The 24,846-nt window shown below is 36.6% G+C and overlaps 1 protein-coding gene across 1 annotated transcript; it reads left to right on the top strand.

The window, feature by feature from the left end:
- The first annotated feature begins 351 nt into the window (after positions 1-351).
- On the top strand, positions 352-24,093 carry LOC149830837 (multiple organellar RNA editing factor 9, chloroplastic-like). Its single transcript, XM_090013518.1, has 7 exons — positions 352-668; positions 753-818; positions 913-1,092; positions 21,853-22,072; positions 22,538-22,586; positions 22,768-22,892; positions 22,979-24,093. Exons 1-3 carry the CDS (start codon positions 572-574, stop codon positions 1,044-1,046), a joined length of 297 nt encoding a protein of 98 aa, XP_089869644.1. The 5' UTR covers positions 352-571; the 3' UTR covers positions 1,047-1,092; positions 21,853-22,072; positions 22,538-22,586; positions 22,768-22,892; positions 22,979-24,093.
- Positions 24,094-24,846: the final 753 nt, after the last annotated feature.

The raw sequence follows: 24,846 nt of genomic DNA, 5'->3' as shown, positions 1-24,846 counted from the left end.
GATGCTTAGATGGATGTGTGGAAATACAATAAAAGATAAGATTCAGAACGAGGAGATACGTAAGAAGGTAGGTGTTGCACCCATTGAAAATAAGATGCGAGAGAATCGTTTACAGTGGTTTGGACATATTCGGCGAAGGCCTAATGATGCTCCAGTTAGAAGGTTGGAGAAATGGGAAAATATATTAGTTAAAAGAGGTCGGGGTAGGCCTAGGAAGACTTGGATGGAGATGATAGGAAAGGATATGAATGCTTTGAACCTCACCGAGGACATGGCATTGGATAGAAATGATTGGAGGAAAATGATTCTTGTGGAAGACCCCAATTGTTTTGGGATGAAGGCGTAGTTGTTGTTGTATGAATGATGAACATTATGAAGAAAGTGAGTTACTGAAAAATAATGAAAAGACAAAATTTTAGTTGTTTTTCTTTATGTGAACTCTGTATGCTTTCCTTCTAGGAAGTAATACCAACCGAACTCAGATTATCGAGGTCCCAGATCTGGGTGTTACAAATTGCTTTTATCATGGAATTCCTCTTTGCAACCTTAACAAGTTGTGCTTGATTGCCGCATGGAGGAGGCAAAAAAGAACATGTATGCCTTCAATACCACCACTTATACTGGGTTTCAATGCACTGTTTCTGAAGAAACATTAGAGAAATTTAAAGGTGAGCATTTGGAGGTGGGTCTGTTGGTTCATATTCTTATTGTAATACTATTGTGCATATAAAACAATTATTTTCTTTATGTAGGATTGCCTGGAGTTCTGTGGATGTTGCCAGATTCATATATTGATGTGAAGAACAAGAAATATGGAGGTAACATATTGCTGCAAGGACTGCATTTTGAATATCTCATCGTGTGATAAGCTGGAAAACAATGTCATCTTTTGATATTGTCTTTTCTTTTTAGGTGATAAATACATAAATGTGGAAATAATTCCTTGCAAGTACCCTACTTACCAACCTAAGCAGCGTAGTAGCTCAAAATATGAGAGCAGGAGATATGTGAGGCGAAGGGACAGTTCTCCCTCTCTTGAACAGTGAAAATCCATGCAGACTGTTCCTGAAACAGAATCATCATCCGAATAAGGTAATGCAAGCCTTTAATTGTTATTGTTTATGTTTTAGTCTGTTGTAATTTGAATTTTCTTATTGCTTGTTGAGTTATGCCATTCTACCATATGGTGATATGCTGTTGCTTTGATATCTGGCAGGTATGTCTTCTCCTGAATTATAATGGCAATGCCACACCAAAATTTTCTGTAGGATTGTCGGATCTTACGATTTCTTGGATATAGAGTTTTAGTTAGTTATAGAGACTGTCATGCCTTCTTGTTAGTGGTGGAATATAGGTTAATGGACACCATTTAAATGTTGTTAAGTACCTGTTTATCTTTGTTTTGGTACATGCATGGTGTTAGACCAGCTGCTTTGAGTAAGCTATGTAAAGTTTGAATCTTTCATCTCAATGTGCTTGCCTTGTTAAGTACATGGTGTTGATTTCCTCATCTACTAAAGGAGGGATATCTAAGCTATGGAAGGTTAAAAACTTTCATGTCAGAGAGAGAGAGAGAGAGAGAGAGAGAGAGAGAGAGAGAGAGAGAGAGAGAGAGAGAGAGAACTCTGAGCTCCGCATGAGATAAGTCTACATTAATATTTTAAAATGGACATAAGTTTCAATGGTGATATTGAATCGACACTGTTCAAGATTTGCTGGAAGCCTTACTTATAGCATTATAAGGCTTCTGGGAAGGGGTTCACAGGAAATTTTAGGATGTTTAGTAAATGCCATATTTTTTTGGGTCAAATTTTATAGTTGAAGTTTTGTGTCTAGTTTCAAAAAGGTTTTTTGTTTATAATAGTTTTGGTTAATTGAAAACTTTTCTTTTTGAGATGGTAGTTTTAGCTGGTTTCTTCATGAGAAAGTACCTAAAAATGGTCGTTTATCCAGGTGTGTCTGATGCCAAGATAAATTTACCTAATTTTGAGATATAAAGTCGTTGGGGGTACCTTAGAGCTAATATCCTAATCCGCAGGCAAAATTCGGATAAATTTAAAATGTAAAATTTCAGGCTATAAAAATTACATAAAATCAAGAATAACATCTAAATATTCTAAAACCTATTTTCGAACAAAAATAATATCGAACATGCTTAAAATAAATTCTGAATTCTCAAAATTAAGCCTAAAATGACGTTTAGCCTTGTAGGCTTGGTTTATCAGGCCCCGATGCACTGCATCAGTTTTTCTGTTGGTTTATGATAGGGCCCTATCATATTCCAATTTGCCATTTGATAAGATTTTTTTTTTTATATATGACCAAAACAAGCCCTTGCGTGCTCAGCTGGGGGGCTGAGTCATTTTATAAGTCAAAGGGTATCACAGTCATTTCATATCTCGTCGTCCTTCCAGTCTTCCCCTTGACTAAGATCTTGCGTGCTCAGCTGGGAAAAAAAAATCTTTTCTGGGCTTCCACGTGTCATTAAAACATTGGTGACGTGGTACAGACAACTGGACCATGTTACCCACGCGGTTAGCCGACCCATAATGCCACAACCACTGTGCCACGTGGCCCAATAGAACGAAGAATTGGACAGACAGATCGCGAGTGACCACGTGGTTACCGCGATCTGCGGAACCCAATTACCACATGTTTTTGTCATTTCAAAAAGCCAGAGGATCTCGTTCCCCTTTCTCGAAGCTCCTCAGGTCGAGGCGTGAAACGTTCCAAACCAATAAAAATTTACTCATTAGTGTACTCTTGAACAACTAGATTTATTACTTAGGCTGATCTTTAAGTTCACTCAAGATTCTAATGAAATGCATCAGAAATGCAGTTATTGCTACATAGCTTGTTGCCCATATTAAACTTGTCCAAGCCATACAAAAGTACCCTTAGGACATAAAAAAGAGATGCATGGATGATGGCGAGCATCCATCCCACATCAAACATTTTCCACTATCAACTTCAATACAAGCTCCTTAGTCTCTCTTCCTGCGGAACCATGACCATCTCCGTATTGGTAGATGCATTGTGCCATCCTTGCAAGATTCAAGGAAACTTGCACAATAGGGTGAGGAGTAGTAGTTGACATGCATTCTTCATTTAGTCTTTTCCATGCATCTCTTAGTAAATCCTCTACAAGTTGGCGAGCAACTTCCTCAGACACACCCTTCTCCTTCATGTGACATTGGATAGATTTTGGCACATCCCCTCTCTCCATCTCATCCTTCATGAATGAAACATAATTGAATTAAGAAGTCTCCTCAAATTCATGAACTAATAAGGAAATCAAAATGCAAAACTAATAAGGAATTTCCTATTTTCTAATCTGTTCGTTCTATGAAAGCATTCTTCATGCTAGTCTTTCAAATCATAGTCCACATATATAAAGCTCATACTTTCAAAGGATAGTATTATACCCAAAACTAAAATGTGATATTTTCGGAAGATGGTCTATGTTGAAAAAAATCATGTTTTTAACTTCATATTTAATATGATAAAAACACCTTTTGCATAGTTTTTTTATGCTATTTATATTCTAATTTTGTTTTGTTTAGGTACATTGATAATTTTATTTTTTTATGCTCGAGCGTGACGACAAGCACCCTTCCTGGCCTGACCATCTACTCCATCTCCACCACGAATCTGGCCGGAAAGAGCGCCTCGGAGAGGCGGGCGTTGAAGGCGAAGTTGTTGAAGGGGAGGTTATGGGGGTCGTCCCCATTGACGAGCGGCGGGGAGTTGACGACCTCGATGCCGATGACGTCGGAGAGGCCGACGCCTTCGGTTAGGGCCGCGACCTTGTGACTGGCACCAACGGAGACGCAGAGGGCCCTGTGTTGGCGAATCCCTGAAAATCAACATTGACAGGAAGCGTACCTGAATTCGTCATAGTTTGTGTAGGTAATTCAGCGTTCTCCTCAGTCGGTCGACACCCACAATGAGCCCAGGCCTTAGGTCGATGGTGAGCAGGACCCTATTCCGCTGCGTCCGAATGCGGAACAGAATTTGGCAGGAAAATGCTACGAGTCTCTCATCATCCTTGTAGCCCCTAACCCCTTATGTAATGGGAGATTAGGCAGTTACGTGAATGAAGTTATTCCACATTCATGTAACTCCCACCCACTACCCCATTACGTGGTCACTAACGTGACCCACTAGGAGGGTGTCAAACAGGGTCACATTCGTGGGTTGGACCCATAACTGATAATGTCCAACATTCTCCCACTTGACCCATTGACACCAAAAGTGTACTAAATCAAGGTGTATACCGTTATCTCGATTTAATTTTTTATGTGGGTTCACATGCCACCCTTTATAACAAGGATGAATCGTATGAGTCAAGGATATGAACACCCCTTTATGAAATGTCATATTTCCATGTACTACGCTACAATTCACTTTCAGTGCTTAGGCATGTAAAAATTTACCTTTATGAATAGGTTGGTCTCTCACTTATTCTTTTGATCCTTTAATATTGTTATTCTGCTATTCTCTCTAACCCATATGAGAGATTCTTTATGCAAAATCAACAATAATACAAAACCTTAGAGAATCAAAACATAAACACAAATGTGATCACATAATGTATTGTCATACATGAGAAGGAATAAAAAAGACCCATCCCCTTTACATGTTGGGAGTATAATCCCGGTGTTAGCCCTTTAGTAAGGGGATCCGCAGTCATTTTCTTCGTCCCAATTATATCAATACATACCAGATGATTCTCAGTCCTTTCTTTAACAACAAAATATTTTAACTCCATGTGTCGACACGATGTTGAGCTCTTGTTGTTATTTAAAAAGGACACGTCTGCTTCATTGTCACAACAGATTTTGTGGTTTCTTAATAGAGTCCACTATGCCAAGACCCTTAATGAAGTTCCTTATCCAAATGGCCTGTGACGAAGTCTTGTATAGAGCAATAAATTCCGCCTCCATGGTATGAGCAACAGTGGTAGACTGTTTTCCACTTCTCCATGAGATAGCACCACCCGCTAGAAGGAAAATGTATCCAGTAGTGGATTTTTTACTGTCAATACACCCTCCTAAGTCCGCATCAGAGTATCCAATGACCTCTAGGTGGTCAGATTTCCTGTAGGTCAACATATAGTCTTTCATTCCTTGTAAATAGCGCATGACCTTCTTCGCTGCCTTCCAGTGTGCAATGCCTTGATTTGACTGATATCTACCAAGCATTCCCACAACAAATGCTATATCAGGTCGAGTGCAGGTCTGCGCGTACTGTAAACTCCCAACTGCTGAAGCATATGGGACAACATCCATCTGAGTCTTCGCAATATCATCCTGAGGACAGTCCTTTAAGCTCAATTTATCCCCTTTCACTATAGGTGCCGAACTAGGAGAACAATTCTCCATCCCATATTTTTAAGAACCTTAAGGATATAGGATTTCTGAGATAGGCCAAGGACACCCTTAGTTCTGTTACGACGAATCTCGATTCTAAGGACATAAGTGGCCTCACCCATGTCTTTCATATCGAAATGAGAGAAAAAAATCTTTTGTTTCATGTAAAAGACTCAAATCATTAGTTGCAAGAAGAATATCGTCAACATATAAAAACAAAATTATGAACTTACTCCCACTAGTCTTAATGTAAATACACTGATCAATAATGTTTTCAGTGAATCCAAAGTTCATTATTACCTGATTGAACTTCTTATACCACTGGCGGGAGGCCTGTTTAAGTCCATAAATTGACTTATTCAATTTGCAAACTAAGTTATTCGAGTCATCTATACTGAAACCAGAAGGTTGTTGCATGTATACCTCCTCATCCAGATCCTCATTCAGGAAGGCAGTTTTCACATCCATCTGATGTAGCTCTAAATCAAAATGAGCTGCGAGGGCCATGATTATCCTCAATTATTCCTTAGTTGAGACAGGAGAAAAGGTCTCATTATAATCAATGCCCTCTATCTGTGTGAAACCTTTTGCAACAAGCCTAGCCTTGTACCTCTCCACATGACCTTTAAAGTCTGTTTTGGTTTTATAAACTCATTTACAACTAACAGGTCTAACTCCATCAGGTCGAGGTACACGATCCCACACTTGGTTATTTGTCATAGAGTCAAGCTCTTCTTTCATGGCATTGATTCAATGTGTTGATCTTTCACTTTCAATGGCTTCTGCAAATGTGAAGGGATCTTCATCAATGTCTATGAAATCATTTGACTCTTGTAAATACACCACATAGTTCGGATGGATAGCAAATTTTCTAATTCTGGTGGACCTCCATACAGGTGCTACAGGTGGTTCAAAATGAGCCTCTGTATCTTGTTGTTGTTGTATATCCTCATCAACAACCAGATCTAGTTGTGATTGAGATTCATTGACTGAACTTTCTCTTACATTACTCGAAGGAACAATGATAGAGAAAATCAAGTCTTTATTCTTAGCAAATGTGAAACCTGAATCCTGTATTTCCTCAAAATCAATATTTTGATACACATCTATCCCAACAGAACCATTTTCAAGAAATCTTGCTTTATCTGTTTCCACTATCTGTGGTGTATGAGATGGTCAATAAAACCTAAAGCCTTTCGATCTTTCTGGATAACCTAAAGAAGGTTTTCTACCTGTCCATCACTCGTAAGGAGTCTTTTGAATAGCCTTCGTAGGAACCTTATTTAGAATATGCACTGTTGTCCTAAGAGCTTCACCCCACAAGGTCAAAGGGAGGTTTGAGTGATTCAACATCGCTCGAACCATTTCTTTAAGCGTATAGTTTCTCCTTTCAACTACACCATTCTGGTAAGCACTATCAGGCATGGTATACTGAGGCACAATGCCCCATCGCGAATTTTTGCTCGCTAATTAGCGGAAAAACTTATTTGTCGTTAATTTCGTCGCTAATTTGCGACAGATTAGCGATGGACATTATCCGTCGCTAAATTTAAAAAAAAATAAAAAAAAATGATCCCTGTCGGGCGGTATTCCGGCAGCAATAAGCCGGACTTATACCGCACTCGACAGGCATTGTACAGAATGATCGCTCTGCCTCGTCGCCGGACTTGTATCGTCCTCCGTGAACCGGTGCTCTCCGGCATCGTCGTCCTCCATGAACTGGCGGCGTCGTCCTCCGTGAACCGATGCTCTCTGGCGCCGTCCTCCATGAACCGGCACCGCCATCTTCCATGAACCAGCGTCGCCGTCATCTTCCGTGAACCAGCGTCGCCGTCCTGTGTGAACCGGCGTCGTCGTCCTCCGTGAACCGGTGTCGTCGTCCTCCGTGAACCGGCGCCGACGTCCTCCAGCGATCGCCGACGTCCTCCAGCGATCGCCGACTGTCCTCCGACGTCGCTGTCCTTCGTGAACTATCCTCCGTGAACCGGTGCTCTCCGGCGTCGCCGTCCTCCATGAACCGGCACCGTCATCTTCCGTGAACCGGCGTCGCCGTCATCCTTTGTGAACCAACGTCGCCGTCCTTCGTGAACCGGCGTCGTCGTCCTCCGTGAACCGGTGTCGACGTCCTCCAGCGATCGTCGACCGTCCTCCGGCGTCGTCGTCCTCCACTCTCCAACGCGCTCTCCGACGTCGCCGTCCTCCGAAAAAGTCGGTTTAAATCGAGCGTGATCGATTTAAATTTCGAACGGGGAGAGAGGGAAAATTTCGTGCTTGGTTTAAATCGAAAATTAGCGAGGGATTTAGCGAGGGAATTTTTCCGTCGCTAATTAGTGACGGATTAGCGACAAAAAAATCCCTCGCTAAATACCTCGCTAAAATGTTTTTCTTGTATTGAGAATTAGCGACGAAACAATTGTTGTCATTAATCCGTCGCAAATTAGCGACGGATTAGCTAGAGAAAACTTTCATCGTTAATCCGTCGCTACTTAGCGACGGATTCATGAAGAAAGTTTTCTCTAGCTAATCCGTCGCTAATTTGCGACGGAAAAAATCCGTCGCAAATTTCCGTCGCTAATTAACAATTTTCTTGTAGTGTACTTTGTATTCAATCAAACAATTTACCTACTCTTTATTGTCAAAAATAAAAAGAATTAATTAAATAAATAACTAAGAGAATGTGGCCTTTTGCGGAGGGTTGAAAGAAATAAAATAATAATGCATTATTACAAACCCAATTAATGAAATAAAATAAAATAAAAGCCCAATCTAAAAAGAAAAGATCTTCACGGCCTTTTGAGAGGACCTTTTAGGGACCTCAAAGGGCTCTTCGGCGATAGATTTGAGGGCTCACTGCATGTCTAAACGCTTTTCTGCAAGAATCAAAAAACAAAACAGAACACACAAACTCATAAAAAACTAATGTTAGTTTTAGCTAAAAATTACAAAAATATGAATTCAACTAACATGAAATAATGTAACTAACCACTATACTGAAAGATAAAATAGAAAAACAAACTAACTAACAAGAACTAAAGTGTAACACACTAACGATTCACAAATTCAAAAACTAACTACTAACAAATCGACTAAAAGACAAAACTAAAACCATCTAAATGAATTTTAACCAACTATATGTTAGTACAAATTTTCAGAATTAACAAATAAAGCTGAAAAATAAAAACTAACCTAAATAATCTATCTAACTAACATATTCTTATGTATTAACATATAGAAAAAAAAATCGACTATTAATTTCTAATCTAATCTAAATGATTTACACATGAAATAAAATAAAAAAACTAAACTAACTCACAATGACAGGAATCTAAGCTAACTAATTAATTTTGGAATCAATAACAAAACAAAACAAAATATTTAAACTAGCTAATTATTGAAGCATATAAAGCTAATAGAATTCGTCTAAATAATCAAACTAAACTAATTATGCTAAACTCATATCAATTAATCTAACAAAATTAAACTAAAGTAATTCTAATCTAGTTAATGTGAAAAAAAAATTAAAACATGAAATTAAAATTACTAATACAACAACAACAACAACAACAACAACTACGCCTTCATCCCAAAACAATTGGGGTCAGCGATATGAACCAAAAAAGAAATTCATTTTGGGTCTTCCACATGAATCCTTTTCCTCCAATCATTTCTATCCAACGCCATGTCCTCGGTGAGGTTCAAAGCATTCATATCCTTTCCTATCATCTCCATCCAAGTCTTCCTAGGCCTACCCCGACCTCTTTTAACTAATATATTTTCCCATTTCTCCAACCTTCTAACTGGAGCATCATTAGGCCTTCGCCGAATATGTCCAAACCACCGTAAACGATTCTCTCGCATCTTATTTTCAATGGGTGCAACACCTACCTTCTTACGTATCTCTTCGTTCCGAATCTTATCTTTTATTGTATTTCCACACATCCATCTAAGCATTCGCATCTCAGCTACACTCATTTTTTGAATATGATGTCTCTTGGCAGCCCAACATTCCGTACCATATAGTAAAGCGGGTCTAATAGTCGTCCTATAAAACTTTCCCTTCAACCGCAATGGCATTCTACGATCGCACAGCACTCCAGTAGCACTTTTCCATTTCATCCACCCAACCTTTATCCTATGATTTACATCTCCATCAATTTCTCCATACTTTTGAATGATGGATCCCAAATATTTGAAATAATCATTCACCGGTATATCTTGCTCACCAAGCTTCACTACACTCCCATCACTACTTCGTTGCTTACTAAACCGACATTCCATATATTCAGTCTTACTCTTACTCAACTTAAAACCTCTAGCTTCCAATGTCTGTCTCCATAATTCTAACTTAGCATTAACCCCAGCTCTAGACTCATCAATCAAAACAATATCATCAGCAAACAACATACACCACGGTACATTTTCTTGAATTGATCTCGTAAGCTCATCCATCACTATCGCAAATAGGAAAGGGCTTAAAGCAGATCCTTGATGTAACCCAACCGTTATCGGGAAATTGGTTGTCACCCCTCCACAAGTGCGGACATTGGTTACTACTCCTTCATACATATCTTTAATTATACTAATGTACTTGAGAGAAACACCTTTCTTCATCATTGTCCACCAGAGAACGTCCCTAGGTACTCTATCGTATGCCTTCTCTAAATCAATAAAAACCATATGCAAATCTTTGTTCCTCTCTCTATATCTTTCAATAAGTTGTCTAAGAAGATGTATAGCTTCCATAGTTGATCTTCCAGGCATAAAACCAAATTGATTCTCCGATATCATGACAACCTTCCTCAACCTAGAATCAATCACCCTCTCCCAAAGTTTCATAGTATGACTCATGAGTTTTATACCACGATAGTTTGTGCAATCTTGTATATCACCCTTATTCTTATATAAAGGCACCAAAGTACTCTTCCTCCACTCATTAGGCATCTTATTTGTTCGCCAAATCAAGTTAAAAAGATTTGTCAACCATTCTAAACCTTTCTCTCCCAAGCATTTCCAAGCCTCGATAGGTATACCATCTGGGCCAACTGCCCTTCTTGATTTCATTTTCTTCAAAGCCTCTGCAATTTCTTTCTTTTGAATCTTGCGCATGAAGTCACGATTTATCTCATGAAAAGGAATGGAGAAGTCTCCAAGATCTTGAGCATGACTATCATTAAATAGCTTATCAAAATAATCTTTCCATCTCTCCTTAATCTCCTCATCTTTGACTAAAACCCTTTGCGTTTCATCTTTGATACATCTAACCATACCCAAATCCTTCGATTTCCTATCTCTCATCTTTGCAAGCCTATAAATATCCTTCTCGCCTTCTTTGGTATCCAACTTGTCATAAACCTCCTTATATACCTTAGCCCTCGCGTTTCGAACAACTTTTTTAGCTTCCTTCTTTGCTATCATATACTTCTCCAAATTCTCATTATCACGACTCTTACTTAGATTTCTATAACACTCTCTTTTAACCTTAATAGCTAATTTGACATCCTCGTTCCACCATGATGTATCCTTACCTAGTGGTGCACCGCCTTTAGACTCACCCAATACCTCCTTAGCTACTTTTCTCATACCACCCGCTATCTTATTCCACATTGATTCTGAATCCTCCTCGAGACACCAATCAACTTCCTTAACTACCTGCTCTACAAACATTCCTTGTTTAGCTCCTTTCAGTGCCCACCACTTAATTCTAGGATCTATCCTATGTCTATCCCTTTTGCGGCATTGTCTAATTCTAAGATCTAAAATTAAGACTCTATGTTGTGTAGCTACACTTTCTCCTGGTATAACCTTACAATCGATGCAACAACCCCTATCTCTCTTTCTAAGTAGGAAAAAATCTATCTGACTCGTATTAACCCCACTTTTAAATGTTACTAGGTGAGACTCCCTCTTCCTAAACCAAGTGTTTGCTAAGATCATATCATAGGACAAACAAAAATCTAAAATCCTTTCTCCACTTTCATTTCTTTCTCCTATACCATAGCCTCCATGGATATTCTCAAATCCATCCCTACTAATGCCTACATGTCCATTAAGGTCACCGCCGATGAAAAGCTTTTCTCCATAAGATGTCTCTTGTACTACTCCATCTAAATCTTCCCAAAATTGATGCTTAATGGAATCATCTAAACCTACTTGAGGTGCATAAACACTAATAATATTAATAATATCCGTACCTAATACTAATTTAATAAGTAAAATTCTATCACCCTTCCTACGGACCTCAACTACATTATCTATAAACTGACGACTCATAACAATCCCTACTCCATTCCTATTCCTATTTATTCCTGTATACCAAATCTTATATCCCCAAGGTTCTATCACTTTAGCTTTCTCACCTACCCATTTGGTCTCTTGAAGACATAAAATATCAATCTTTCTCCTACACATAACATCTACTAACTCTACCAACTTACCAGTTAAAGACCCTATGTTCCAAGTGGCTAACCTAATTTTATGGTCTTGGACTAACTTCTTTACCCCCACCCGTCCAACAAAGTGAGGGAACCCTTGCCTATTTGACACCACACCCGGGCGCCGGTGTGACGCGTCGCTTCTGGGCGACGACCTAGCAACCCTTGCACATTTATCACTGCCTCCGGGCCTAGAGAGTACAGCGCGTCGCTCAGTAGGGAACGCCCCAACGAAATTCTCATATTGGTTCATTTTCATAGGATATGACAAAGTTTTTATGCTGGCTGTCACAAAATTACTAATAAAATAATATAATTAAAAATTACCTAAATCGGTTACTTAATCTATTTAACGAATAACGCTATTTGAGCACAAACATGATTTTCTAATCTAACCTATTGCACATTAATTTTTGGAAGTAAATAATTATTTAACTAACCAATAAAAACAATAAATAAACTATCTATTCAACTGAAATAATAAAAATTAAAATAACTAATCTATTTATCTAATTTAAACTAATGATTAAACAAAAACTAATTTAAGAAATTAATAGACAGCAAGAACATGAACTAAACACTAACTAAAATTATCTAATATTAAAAATAAATAGAAATTATTCAAATCTAATTGATGAGAATTAAAAAGAAATAAAAAAAACTACAAAAACCCTAAATCGATTAATTAAGAAATTCAAAATAATTTAATCTAATAAATACAAAAAATAAAGAACATGATATAAATTAAATGTACCCTAAATCTAAACCTAAACTAAAGTAAAACTCACGAAAAACATAAAACTATTCTATGTTAGATCTACCGATGTGAATAAAATAATCTTATTCTATGTGCAAACCAAGAAAAATGACTAAACTAGACTAATATATATATATATATATTATATTTTCATATGTTGAATCTAAACTAATCTAATCTAACTATGATGAATATGCAATGATCAAACAAAACTACATGTAATGCTATGATTTATGATATGCAAAAACTAAAACTATGGTAAAATGGGGAAGAAGAAGCAAATCGTACGATTTATCTCCGATGAAGGGGTTGAGAAGAAGAACATGATTTTTCTCTCTGAACTGTACGAACCTCTGTCGACCAAGGCAAGAAGAACTGACGATAGAAAAATGTTAGAAGAAAGATGAATTAAAGGGAGAACTAGTTGCGAACGAAAAGGAGGAGAGGAAGAGAAGAGGTCTGCATTTTCTCATAAGGGAAAAACGTGAGTTGCAACTTGCAAAGTATTATTTATACTAAATATTAGGTTAAAACATGCTTTTCTAAAGAAGTTTGAATTTTTTTTTATAAATTCCAAAACAAGTATTCCTCAAAAACGTGTTTTTCAAAAGAATTTTTTTTAAACTAATTAAAATTAGTAAATACACTCCTCATCTAATTAGACTCTGAATTAGAAAAGTTCTAAATTAACTAAAACACTAAAAAATGCAGAGCAAGTTCTAAAATGTGTGATTTTTCCATATTTTTTATCTTAAAATAATTTCTCGAAACTAACAATAAAAATGAGTTTTTAATGCAATTTTTCTATTGATCATGCATAAAATAAGATGAATAAAATACAAAATATATGCATGATCAAATTCACCCATACTTATCGTTTGCTAGGCTTCGAGCAAACTAAAACAAAAAGTAAAAATAACAAACTAACCAAGACAAAAACCTAACCCACTTTCGTAGAAATTACGGTTGCATTTAGCATATGCAAAAAGCCCTTTAAACCCCTGTGTTACCTCAGTGGACGAGTAAGGTCTCGTGAGGGTTTGCAGTGATGCTACCCACAAACATCTCTATCATGTATGCATAAAATTTTTAATAAAGCATTAGGCAGCTAAGGAGTTTGTTTTCACAAATATTTCATGTCATTACACTTTCAAAATATGATTAGTCTTTTACATGCCACCACAAAATAAAACTTTTTCTTTTACTTTTCTAAATATCAGAATCATTTATGCTTTATTCTCAGAAAATTAAATATGAGCATGTCATTATTTACTAATCCCCACTCATATGTTTTCTGCATAGGTTTTCTCAATATTTACTTATAAGTAGTGAACTTTCCCTTTTACGCTATTTTTTTTTCTTGATTTTTAATTTTTTTACACTTTTTTTTTCTTTCTTTTGTTGAGCACTATATCAAATTTTTAGTTTTCATGACTCATGTAATGAGCTTTGGGTCAGTGACTCTCAGGTCAGATGACCTTAGGGCACCGAATACAAAGTATCCCTTGGACTTAATTGCTCAACTCACTAGACCTTTAATTTTCATAGTTTTACGTATAGTCTACTTCTCTGTCTTGTGCAATGTCAATATCTATTAGGTTCTTTATAAAGTCTATGTAACAGGCTTTTGGACTGATGACCCACGAGTCAGACAACTTTAGGGCACTAGGTGTAAACACCCCTCATGATCAACTTGCTCAAACAAAATAGGTCACAGATATCAACCTAGACAAAGAAGTGACTTCCTTCGTTATCCTTTTTAACATAGAATTCAAACACTTCATCTTGTGTCTGAGCTCAGCTACTGGGAATATAAAGATATCGAACAACTAAACGTATGCTCTTTTCACTTTTTGAGCTCATGAATGCAATGTTGTTCATTTGCTTAGTTTTTCAAAAATAAAACTGTGCATATTCATACTTATGATTCAAAATAAACTCTAACATACATCTATCACCATTTCTATGAAATCCACATAAACAATCATGTTTTTCTATATCAATGTCAGAAAAAAAAATCATGGGGCTTAATTTTTTTTTAAAATATTAGATTATGTAAAGCATTCATATAAGGTCAAACTAATTCCTTAAAAGCCCAATTTTTATGAGTTGTCATCAAAAGTGCAAGTACAAAGATAAAAAATTGGGTGTACAAACTACACCCTCCCCCATACTTGAATGACACTGTCCTCAATGACACTCCCCCATGCTTGCATGAGACTAAGTGAATGCATATGAGAATGAAAAAAATAGGAGAGAAGTAGTAGAAGTCACCTGATCCACACTGTGGAACCTTACTTTTTATGACATGTGAATGGTTCTGCAGAGGTTCCACCTGTCTCACAGTTAACAACTCATAAAAATATACAAAAATATAATGCATACATGCTCTATCATTCACTCCCATGAAAGAAAAAAACTAACTAAAAATAGAAAATTACTAAGACTACTAATAGTACATCACAAATATGGGATGCCTCCCATAAAGCGCTAGGTTTTACGTCCTCAGTCAGACGGATCTCTGGAGACCTGTCATCATCCATGAGATCAATGGACATGAAGTCATGCTCAATCAAGGGCTCTAAGGAAAATAGTGTCATCTGTGACACTGTGCACTATGTTTCCTCCAACTCTACCCCTCTGGACTCTAAGATGACTTTGAAAATTGAAAGGACAAAGCTTAGTCTCCACGTGAAGACTAGTCTCAAGTGATGGTGAGTCATAAATCGAACAACTATCAAGACACGCATCCAACTGTGGATCAGATTGCTTTCCTGTGACGTCTGTCACGTGGAAGCATTCGTCATTTACTATCACTCTCGTGGCAACATCAAAGCCAGATACCAAAATATATAAAAATCGGCTTGCACGAGTGGTGGAGTCCGGGTCTAACTCAGGGAACGGAAAAATACTTTGTATTTAATCAAACAATTTAACTACTCTTTATTGCCAGAAATAAAAAGAATTAATTAAATAAATAACTAAGAGAGTGTGGCCCTCTGTGGAAGGTTGAAACAAATAAAATAATAATGCCTTATTACAAACCCAATTAATGAAATAAAATAAAATAAAATAAAAGCCTAATCTAAAAAGAAAAGAAAAGATCTTCAGTGCTTGAGTTTCTTGTCCCTTTTTATCATCTACTGCTTCTTGCTTGTTGTTGAGGGCTCTCTGAGGGGCTTTCTGAGGGCCCTTTGAGGGGACCTTTTAGGGACCTCAGAGGGCTCTTCAGCGGTAGATTTGAGGGCTCACTGTATGCCTAAACATTTTTCTACAAAAATCAAAACACGAAACACAAAATAGAGCACACAAACTCATAGAAATATAATGTTAGTTTCAGCTAAAAATCATAAAAACATGAATTCAACTAACATGAAATAATGTAACTAACCACTACACTAAAAGATAAAATAGCAAAACAAACTAACTAACAAGAACTAAAGTGTAACACACTAAAGATTAACTAATTAAAAAACTAACTACTAACAAATCGACTAAAAGACAAAACTAAAACCAACTAAATGAATTTTAACTAACTATATGTTGTACGAATTTTCAGAATTAACAAATAAAGCTAAAAAATAATAACTAACCTAAATAATCTATCTAACTAACGTATTCTTATGTATTAACACATAGAAAAAGAATCAACTATTAATTTCTAATCTAATCTAAACGATTTACACGTGAAATAAAATAAAAAAAACTAAACTAACTCACAATGATAGGAATCTAAGCTAACTAATTAATTCTGGAATCAATAACAAAACAAAATAAAATATTTAAACTAGCTAATTATTGAAGCATATAAAGCTAATAGAATTCAGCTAAATAATCAAACTAAACTAATTATGCTAAACTCATATCAATTAATCTACAAATGTGTTGGGCATGGTCAATTTACTAAAAATCCACACTTGGATCATGTGTTTTCGATGAAAAAAATAATGTTTGGAGCCTCAAAAATTTACAAAGATTTTAGACCTTTGATTTTTTCGAACTTTATAAAAACCCACCCAAAAGCTGATCCCTACAAAATCAAGTACATAGATCACATTTGTTCAGTCAGAATTTAAAAATAAAATGAAAAAAGCCCAAAAAACCTATTTAGCAAGTGGTTTAACACCAAATGGGTTTATCACCAACCCATTATATAATATAGACTAATGGGTGCGTGATAAACCTATATATATATATATATATATATATATATATATATATATATATATATATATATAGTAAGAGAGAGAGAGAGAGACTACTTCATCCTAATGCATTTCAAGTACCCGCCTGAGGTACAAAAATGAAAATCTTGTCCATCTTTTTAGAACACATCTTATGGTCTTTTGTTCAACAAATAACAAAATAATGGTATTTTAATCACTTTCTTTGACAAAACAAAGGTTAACTGAATTGGTGACCAAGCATGTCATTGAAGCATAAACTCTAAAAGCATTGGGCTTAATGTAATTAATGAACTATAGCATAGCGTTTTTAGATATATGATGAGTTTGTTGGCCTTTTGCAAATTACTTTGGAATAAAAGATCAACCAATTATCAAAAATGCGTACTATTCAATTAAACGAAATAACGACTGTTCATGATTTAATGTTCGTGGGAGGCCAAGCATATATCATGTGATATGTCTCATGTATTACAGACATGAAGATATATAAAAAACATTAGGTAGTAGCCTTGGACCATAAACACGGGAGAGAGAATTGATGCTTGTTCATCTTTGTGATGGATGGCATCCCAAATACCACCACTTACCTTTATTTAGAACATCAATGGCCCTGAAAATTTGTGGTAAGAATTCCATCCATGGTGTTTGGGAAACCGTTCATGAAGTACTCCTGACCTGATCCGCTCTCTAAACATTGAGAGGGCTTCCTTATTAAATCATACATTTCGTCGTCATCAAATCGTTGCTAGACTAGAAGTTGGTGGACGGTTCATTCCTTGTCGACGTTGGTCTCTATTCTGTATAACATGTACATTTTGTCGTCATCAAATCGTTGCTAGACTAAAAGTTGGTGGACGGTTCATTCCTTGTCGACGTTGGTCTCTGTCCTGTATAACATGTCATGAAACAGGGAGACCTTGAAATTCCTCATAAGTCATAAGCAATTCTTTCGGCCCCAGGGAAGGGTGGGTACCAGGATGCGAGACGGCACCCAGTGGAGACCAGTACTTTGCTAGGTACTCAGCCACGAGGAGTGGATCTGCTTTGGTATCTGATACAGCCAGGGATGGCAGTGGACCCAGGGCAAAAGGGGCCCTACCTCATTCCGACCAGGGATTGAGGATATGAAATGGAAAATGGGCCGTAGGGATGGAGGTTAAAATCAAAACCCATCAAGGGATGAAAGTGGGGATTAACTAGTGCAAAAGTCTCATTATAGTCAAGCCCTTCAATTTGAGTGTAATCGTTTGCCACTGAGTGAGTCTTATATCGCTCGATGGATCCATTTGAACGATACTTGACTTTATAAACTCATTTGCAATTGATGGGCTTTTTATCAACAAGCAAGGAAACAAATGTCCAACTGTTATTAGCTTCTAATGCCTGAATCTCAAATGCCATCGCCTCTTTCTACTTAGGATCTTGAGCCACTTGAAGGAAAGATCTAGGTTCAATGGTTTGGGTGATGGCTACTAAGAAGGCTTTGTGAAAATCCAAAAAGTTATCATAAGACAAGAAATGAGTGAGAGGATACCGAGTTCCTTTAGACATGTCTGTCCCAGACGAAGGGGCTTGTACGACGGTGTAGCATCTATAATCTTTGAGATACCCAGGTTAAGGCCTAGTCGAACACCTTGAGTTCAGATCTGAATCGGTATGTGGCTCTTGGATTGAATCATGAGATGAGTCTTGCACAGGAGCTTGGTGAGGTAGCACGATATATATTGTTGGGATTTGAAGTTGGATTATGGTGAGGCATCATGGTGTCAGCTAACAAAATTTATTCACCATTGGATGCTTAAGATACATCAGAAATTGGTATAGGTAAAACCACACCCCCATTATCTTCTGGTGTATCAATTATTTTTTGGAAGGGAAAAACATTTTTTTGAAAAAACACATCCCTACTAGTAAAAATTGTTTGATTGTCAAGATCGTATACTCGATAAGTATTTTGGCTATGAGGATATTCAATAAACACGCATTGTTTCGCTCGTGTCAAACTTATGCAAATGATGAATGTTGGGGGCATAACATAAACATCAGAAAACACATAAATGCTTATAAGTAGAATTTTTGCCAAAAAAGAACCTCATAAAGAGTTTTACCAAGTAAGGCTTTGGTGCAAACTCAGTAAAGTAAATATGCAGCTATGAGAATGCATTCTCTCCAAAACTTTATGGAAAGATTACCTTGGAATCGAAGGACATGTGTCATATTCAAGACATCATGATGCTTTCGTTCTACCACTCCATTTTGTTGGGGTGTGTAGATGCAACTATATTGATGTACTATCCCTTGATTACGAAGAAAGGACTGCATATTGTTAGAAAAAAAATTCAGTTTCATTGTCACTTCGAAGATGTTGTATTTGAGTACCAAATTGGGTTTTGATCATAGAAAAAAAATCTTGCATAAGCTACAAGGTTTCGTATTTATATCTCATTAGGTAAATCCAAGTACTTAAGAAAAATCATCAACAATGGTTAAAAAATAATGAGCACCCGAAGTATAGGGAGTTTAGTATCCTCCCCACAAATCACAATATACCAATTGGAAAGGAGCACTAGTTGAAATGAAACTTATGAGAAATGGTAAACGAGACTGTTTGGCATAGTGGCAAATATCACAATGAGCGTCAAAAGAACAAGCATCTATTTTATTGGAATTAATGAGAGTTTGTAAACGTTTATTAAAAATGTAACGCAGTTTGGAATGCCAAATGTGGGCAGGCATTAGAGCAGCCAAGGCTATCTTATTTATTCTAAAAAATGTAAAGACCATTCCATCTCCTACCCGCTACACTCGTTAGTTTTGAGACTCGGTTATGCAATAAACAACGATCATTGTTAAATATCTAGACCTTGAGTTAGTTTGCTTATGGAGATTAGATTGAACTTAAATTCAGGAATATGCATGACATTTGAAAGATTGATTTTGGAAGATATGGTGGCATTTCCAATATGAGTGACATGGGTTAGGATCCCATTTGGAAGGTTAACAAGGGGGCAAGATGCTGATATTGGTGATGCAAGATTATGAAAAATTTGATCATATGATCGGTTGCACCGGTGTCAAGAATCCATTATTGCGAAAGAGGGATGACAACAGTGAAGTTCGAAACATTATCTGCCAAATGCACTTGTGAACTTGCTCGATTACCTTGATTGATAAAAGTAAAGAACTATGTTCAACCTGATCCTTGGTGAATGATGGATTTGATGTAGATTCACTGACTATGCTTGTATGGGCTAAGGATTTCTGTTTTGCATTGGGCGTCCCATAACTTGTTTTTAATTGATTTATGCTCCTTTCATTTTGCTGATTAGGAAAGTCGTGTAAGTGGAAGCATTTAGCCTTGATGTGGCTAATTTTTTCGCAGTGATCGCAGTGCAGTCGAGATCGGCCTTGACATGATTTTTCTTGTGTCTCAACTGTCGCAACAAGAGGGGTTTCAATCATGGCATTATGAGCGGTGTATATACCATGTTGTCGCTCTTCTTACATGACTAGAGAATAAGCCTTCAACACGATTGGGGGTAGTTGTATGAGAAGAACTTGACTAAGAATTGTGCCATAGTTGTCATTCAGTCTCATTAGAAACTGGATGAGACGATCCAATTGTTATCGATCGTGTACGGTCTTCATAACACCGCAAGTGCATTCAGGAAGAAGGGCATGTGAATCAAGTTCGTCACATAGGCCCTTTAGTTTTGTGAAGTATTCTATCATTGAAGATTGTATTTGCTTAGTGTTGATGATTTGATATTGGATCCGATAGATCCTTGGAGCGTCTGATTGAGAGAAGAGATCCTCCAAGTCCTTCCTTCCATACCTGGGTGGCGCTTTGAGCATATATGACAATTTTCAATAAATCTTTATAAATGACATTTAGAATCCAAGAGAAAACCATATCGTTACACCTCTCCTAGACATCTACCGTTTTTGGTGGGTTTGTGGGTTTTGTGATGATGCTATTGATGAAGCTCATCTTGTTCTTGGCACTGAGCGACATCGACATCGCCCACTTTCACATAGAATAATTTTCTTTCGTAAGAACTTGTTATACAAGCAATGCTTCTGGATTATCAGAATGATGTATATAAAAGGGATTGAGATCTGCTGCATCTTCATCCTTTTGCAATTGATCGGTAGAAGCCATAAATAATGAGCTTAAAAAAATGGATTCGGATTATGCTATGATACCATGAAAGGAAACGCCAAAATTAGGATGAAAAAAAAATGTTTTTTGATATATGATCTAAATTACTTAAGTAGCTGATACACTTTATACAATACATTGAGAAAAACAACAAAACGTATAACATCGATCTTCACGGTTATCACATCAGCGCATTTCTCTATATTTGATGTTATCATATTTAGAGATGATTTCCATAGTCTGGATATGATAAGGTCTTCCTTATCAAAGCCAGTTTCACATAAGCGCAATATCAGCACATTTACTGTTGTCAGTTAGCGCAATATCAGCACATTTGCTGTTATGTGACATTATGTAGCGCATGTGCTGTTATGTGACATTATCATATCCAGAAATGATTTCCATTGGGGAAATCGTCTGGATATGATAAGGTATTCCTTTTCAGCCCCAACGGCTGGATAAGGATGATCTCTAACGGTTTGTTTTTTGTTTTGATGATGGATATGCACCAAACCGTTGTGTTGGTTTCTCTGTTTGGTGTGGGAGATGGATTTTATGATTTTCGTCAAGCTATAGTAATTCCTGATTTTCTGATTTTTCATCAGAATTTTTTTATTTTCTGATTCTCTGTTTGGTGCGGGAGATGGTTTCTCTGTTTTGATGATGGATCTGCGTGAGATTTTCTGGGTCTTTAGAAAACTTTCATTTTGTTGTGTTGGTTTCTGATTTTCTTGTGTTCATGGTGAAATTTGGTTTTCCCCTGCATTATTTGTAGAATCGAGATTTTCTGATTTTTGTCTTCTGCAGTCTTTTTTATTCTTTCTTCTCTTCACAGGAATGATAGTGATTTTCCTTGGAAATCTATCATGTGATATTTTGTTTATGAGGCTTCTGTATTTTGTCACCTAAAAACATGCATGTCTATCTCCTTTGTTTGTATCAGGTATTTGAGAATGGTTGACATGCACTCCAGCCTTTAACAAAGATAAGGTGCATTTTTGCTTTCTTGAGGTACATCCCTGTGAAATTACTGAACCTGGGGAAGAGACAGGATCAAACCCATTGATGAACAAATCTCATTATGCTCCCATGTCAAATGCACCACAAGAGAATCATGTCACGGTCGCACACAATCACCTACAATGATCTGTAGAACTGAAATGGTGTGCATTTCTTTTGGATATTTATATTCTAGTTGTCTTCACTTGTCAATGTCAATGGCTTAATGCTTCGTTTAGCTGAAGTTTTACAGATGCTTGTCAATGTCAATGGCTTAATTCTTGGGGATTTTGTTCATCAATTCTCGTTCTAGTTCATTGTGTGCTTGTTATTACTCTCTTTTATGGTAATGAAAATGTCGTTCTTGTTGCTTTGGGGTTTCTCATGAACAGAGCTGGGGTTTTTCTTTTCTCCCTTGTTTGATTTCTGGTTGGTTGGTTGTCCCCTACATACATATAATGTACTATACATAGTTTTTCCATTTTTCTTTTTCTGTTTTGTGGCCAATTTTTTTAGATATTGTAGAGGAAGAAATATACAATGAATCATCGGTGTACTGATGCCTTTTGTTGGTTTGCTTAATCCTCAAATATTTTAATATAGATCTTTGATAAAAATCTTTTTCGCAGTTGAAAATTGCAATTGCGGCCAGCTATTCATGATTCAAATTTGTGTAAGGTAAGCTGTGAGACCATTTCCAGGGAGTAATATTTTTTGCAGCAGGATTACATTGTTACTTTTTAGTTAACTGCTGAAATTTCCATTTGTTGCTTTTTTACTATAATCATTTTTGTTTCTCGATGATTAAAATTCAGTCTATGGTCATACATCATGTGTTTCCTCTCTCTGTGTGTTTTAGGCTATCATATACGTGAAGAAGGTGCTCCGCATGTTTGTCTTGATGATGCACGTGGTACAATGAAACTTGTAAAGGCCAAACTACAGCAGGGATTTGATGACCCCATTGTCATTGCTAGCAAAGATGTTAGTGACAAGTAGAATTTATGCTCTGTTATAATAGGTTTTTGCTTATTTTTTTTCGATTCCTCATGTCCTTATTTAAATGCCAGGTACCAAAAACAGAAATAGTGAAGCTGCTTCTGCCCCCAACAGATGAAGGCTCCCTTGTGGGTGCAGACATGGTTTCTAGCAAATGGAAACATCCTATATTTTGTCACACATTTTCTCGAGGCATTTAGTGCATAAGTGTTGGATTCATTTTTGTTATGCTTGTGATTTTCTCTTTTGGGCATGCACTGTTTTTAAAATTAATAAACTGAATTTTCTTTGTAAAATCAGGGAAAATCTTGCAGTACTAAAAAATTCTCGGTTATGATAATTTTTTGGGAATTGACAATAGTGCAATGTTCTAAAATTGTCATTGATATTGTGCGAGGTAAAAAAACTAATTCAGATGTCACATAAGATTTAAAAAATTTCTTATGCACCAAACTGCTCCGAATTCAATTAGCAGCATGTGGATAGATAAGGTTGTTCTTTCTTTTAAGTTTCTTCTAAAGTTATGAATGCCTTTAAAAGCTTCCACATTTTGAGTGGAGTGTTTGGTCCAACTGAATTGAGTAATTTGACACCAAGTTTTAAGCATTACAGATTTTTGTCAAACTGACTAGTTACTGAGTCTGGCATTGGAATTGTTCTCTATTTAGGACTCATCTGGGCGTCTCCAAAAGTGGGTCCAGCTCTAATTAAGCTCTAGCACATCTATCAGTTTCTCTGTCCTTGAAATGAAAGGTGAGGAGCCATCTGATGCATCTGATCTCTCTAGAAAGAGACCCATCCAAGGTGAGTCCAATGTTTCTAAAAGATGCAAGGCAGATTCGACTGAATGCCACACCAAGATTTCGGAAAGGCACAACGTAGATTCAGAAAAGTGCGAGCATATAGAAGAGATTGAAAGACTGAAGTAGGAACTGCGCCAAAGAGACGAAGAAATAAAAAAATTACACAAGAAATCATTTCTTATTAGCAAACATGGGCTCTGAGAGCATATTTATGTGTAATTTGTATTCTGCCAGTTAAAACATTCTTTCATCCCAGATTCTTATTTATGACTCTACTTCAAGATTTCTCTTAAAAGAAACATGTTTACAAAAATTTACTATTTGTTCTATCTAATGCTGCAAACCATTTGTTCCATATATAGTGAAGCTTTTCTTTGAGCTCATTTCAGTGGTCAGGTGCTCACACACTCTTTCAAATTGCCAGCATTCATGAAGCGTGCTTCTGGTATCTCTTTTCTGGATTTGACTGGGGAAAGAAACACCATAAGTATCTTGCTGAGCCCATTCATGAAATTTGATGCCTTGCCAATGGAATAAAGGCCAAAGATCATGGAACAATATGAATTTAGGCACGATGGAGCAATTTTCTCATTAAGGCAATGTCCAAAGAATGCTATTTTTTTATGGTGTGCAAATTCTTTCCACAGATAGTCTATCAAATTGCCATTCTTTGATTGATTAGCTCAATACCACAGAGTGACCGCACACATGTTTTTTTAATTGTACATGAGTCGGATATTCAAGTTGTATGACTGTTTCCACTTCAATTTATCAGAGGCCTTACAGTAAAATTCAATTTTTTTTTTGTGCTATGACATGTCTCTTTTCAAATGATTTCTGCGTTGTCCTTAACACCGAGCTTGAATGAAGCAAGGACATGTTCTTAAGGTTAGAAATCAGTAGTAATGATGTTTCTCTGTCAAGATAATATACTTTTAAATTGTGCCACCATTTATGGACTCGCTGTTTAATTAAGATAATATTACATTTTTCGCATGCATGTTATCCAATTTCTATCAATTTTCAGTGGAATAACAATACATTAATTAATTTTTTAGAAAATGCACTTCTTATATTATCATAATCTTCATATCACTAATTCTGTTGCTGTTATTATTGTTGTTAGTATCCTCTCC

The sequence above is a fragment of the Nuphar pumila genome, chromosome 7 (assembly GCF_984573655.1).
Source record: "Nuphar pumila chromosome 7, dmNupPumi1.hap1.1, whole genome shotgun sequence".
Taxonomy (NCBI): domain Eukaryota; kingdom Viridiplantae; phylum Streptophyta; class Magnoliopsida; order Nymphaeales; family Nymphaeaceae; genus Nuphar; species Nuphar pumila.
Note: the sequence above shows the minus strand (reverse complement) of the source record. Positions and strands in the feature narration are given on the sequence as shown.

Excerpts from the sequence above, each read along its gene's own strand:
- LOC149830837 (XM_090013518.1), top strand. The coding sequence starts at position 572 with ATGGAGGAGGCAAAAAAGAACATGTATGCCTTCAATACCACCACTTAT. Across the intron at positions 669-752 it reads AACATTAGAGAAATTTAAAG|GATTGCCTGGAGTTCTGTGG; the intron begins GTGAGCATTTGG and ends TTCTTTATGTAG. Across the intron at positions 819-912 it reads GAAGAACAAGAAATATGGAG|GTGATAAATACATAAATGTG; the intron begins GTAACATATTGC and ends TTTTCTTTTTAG.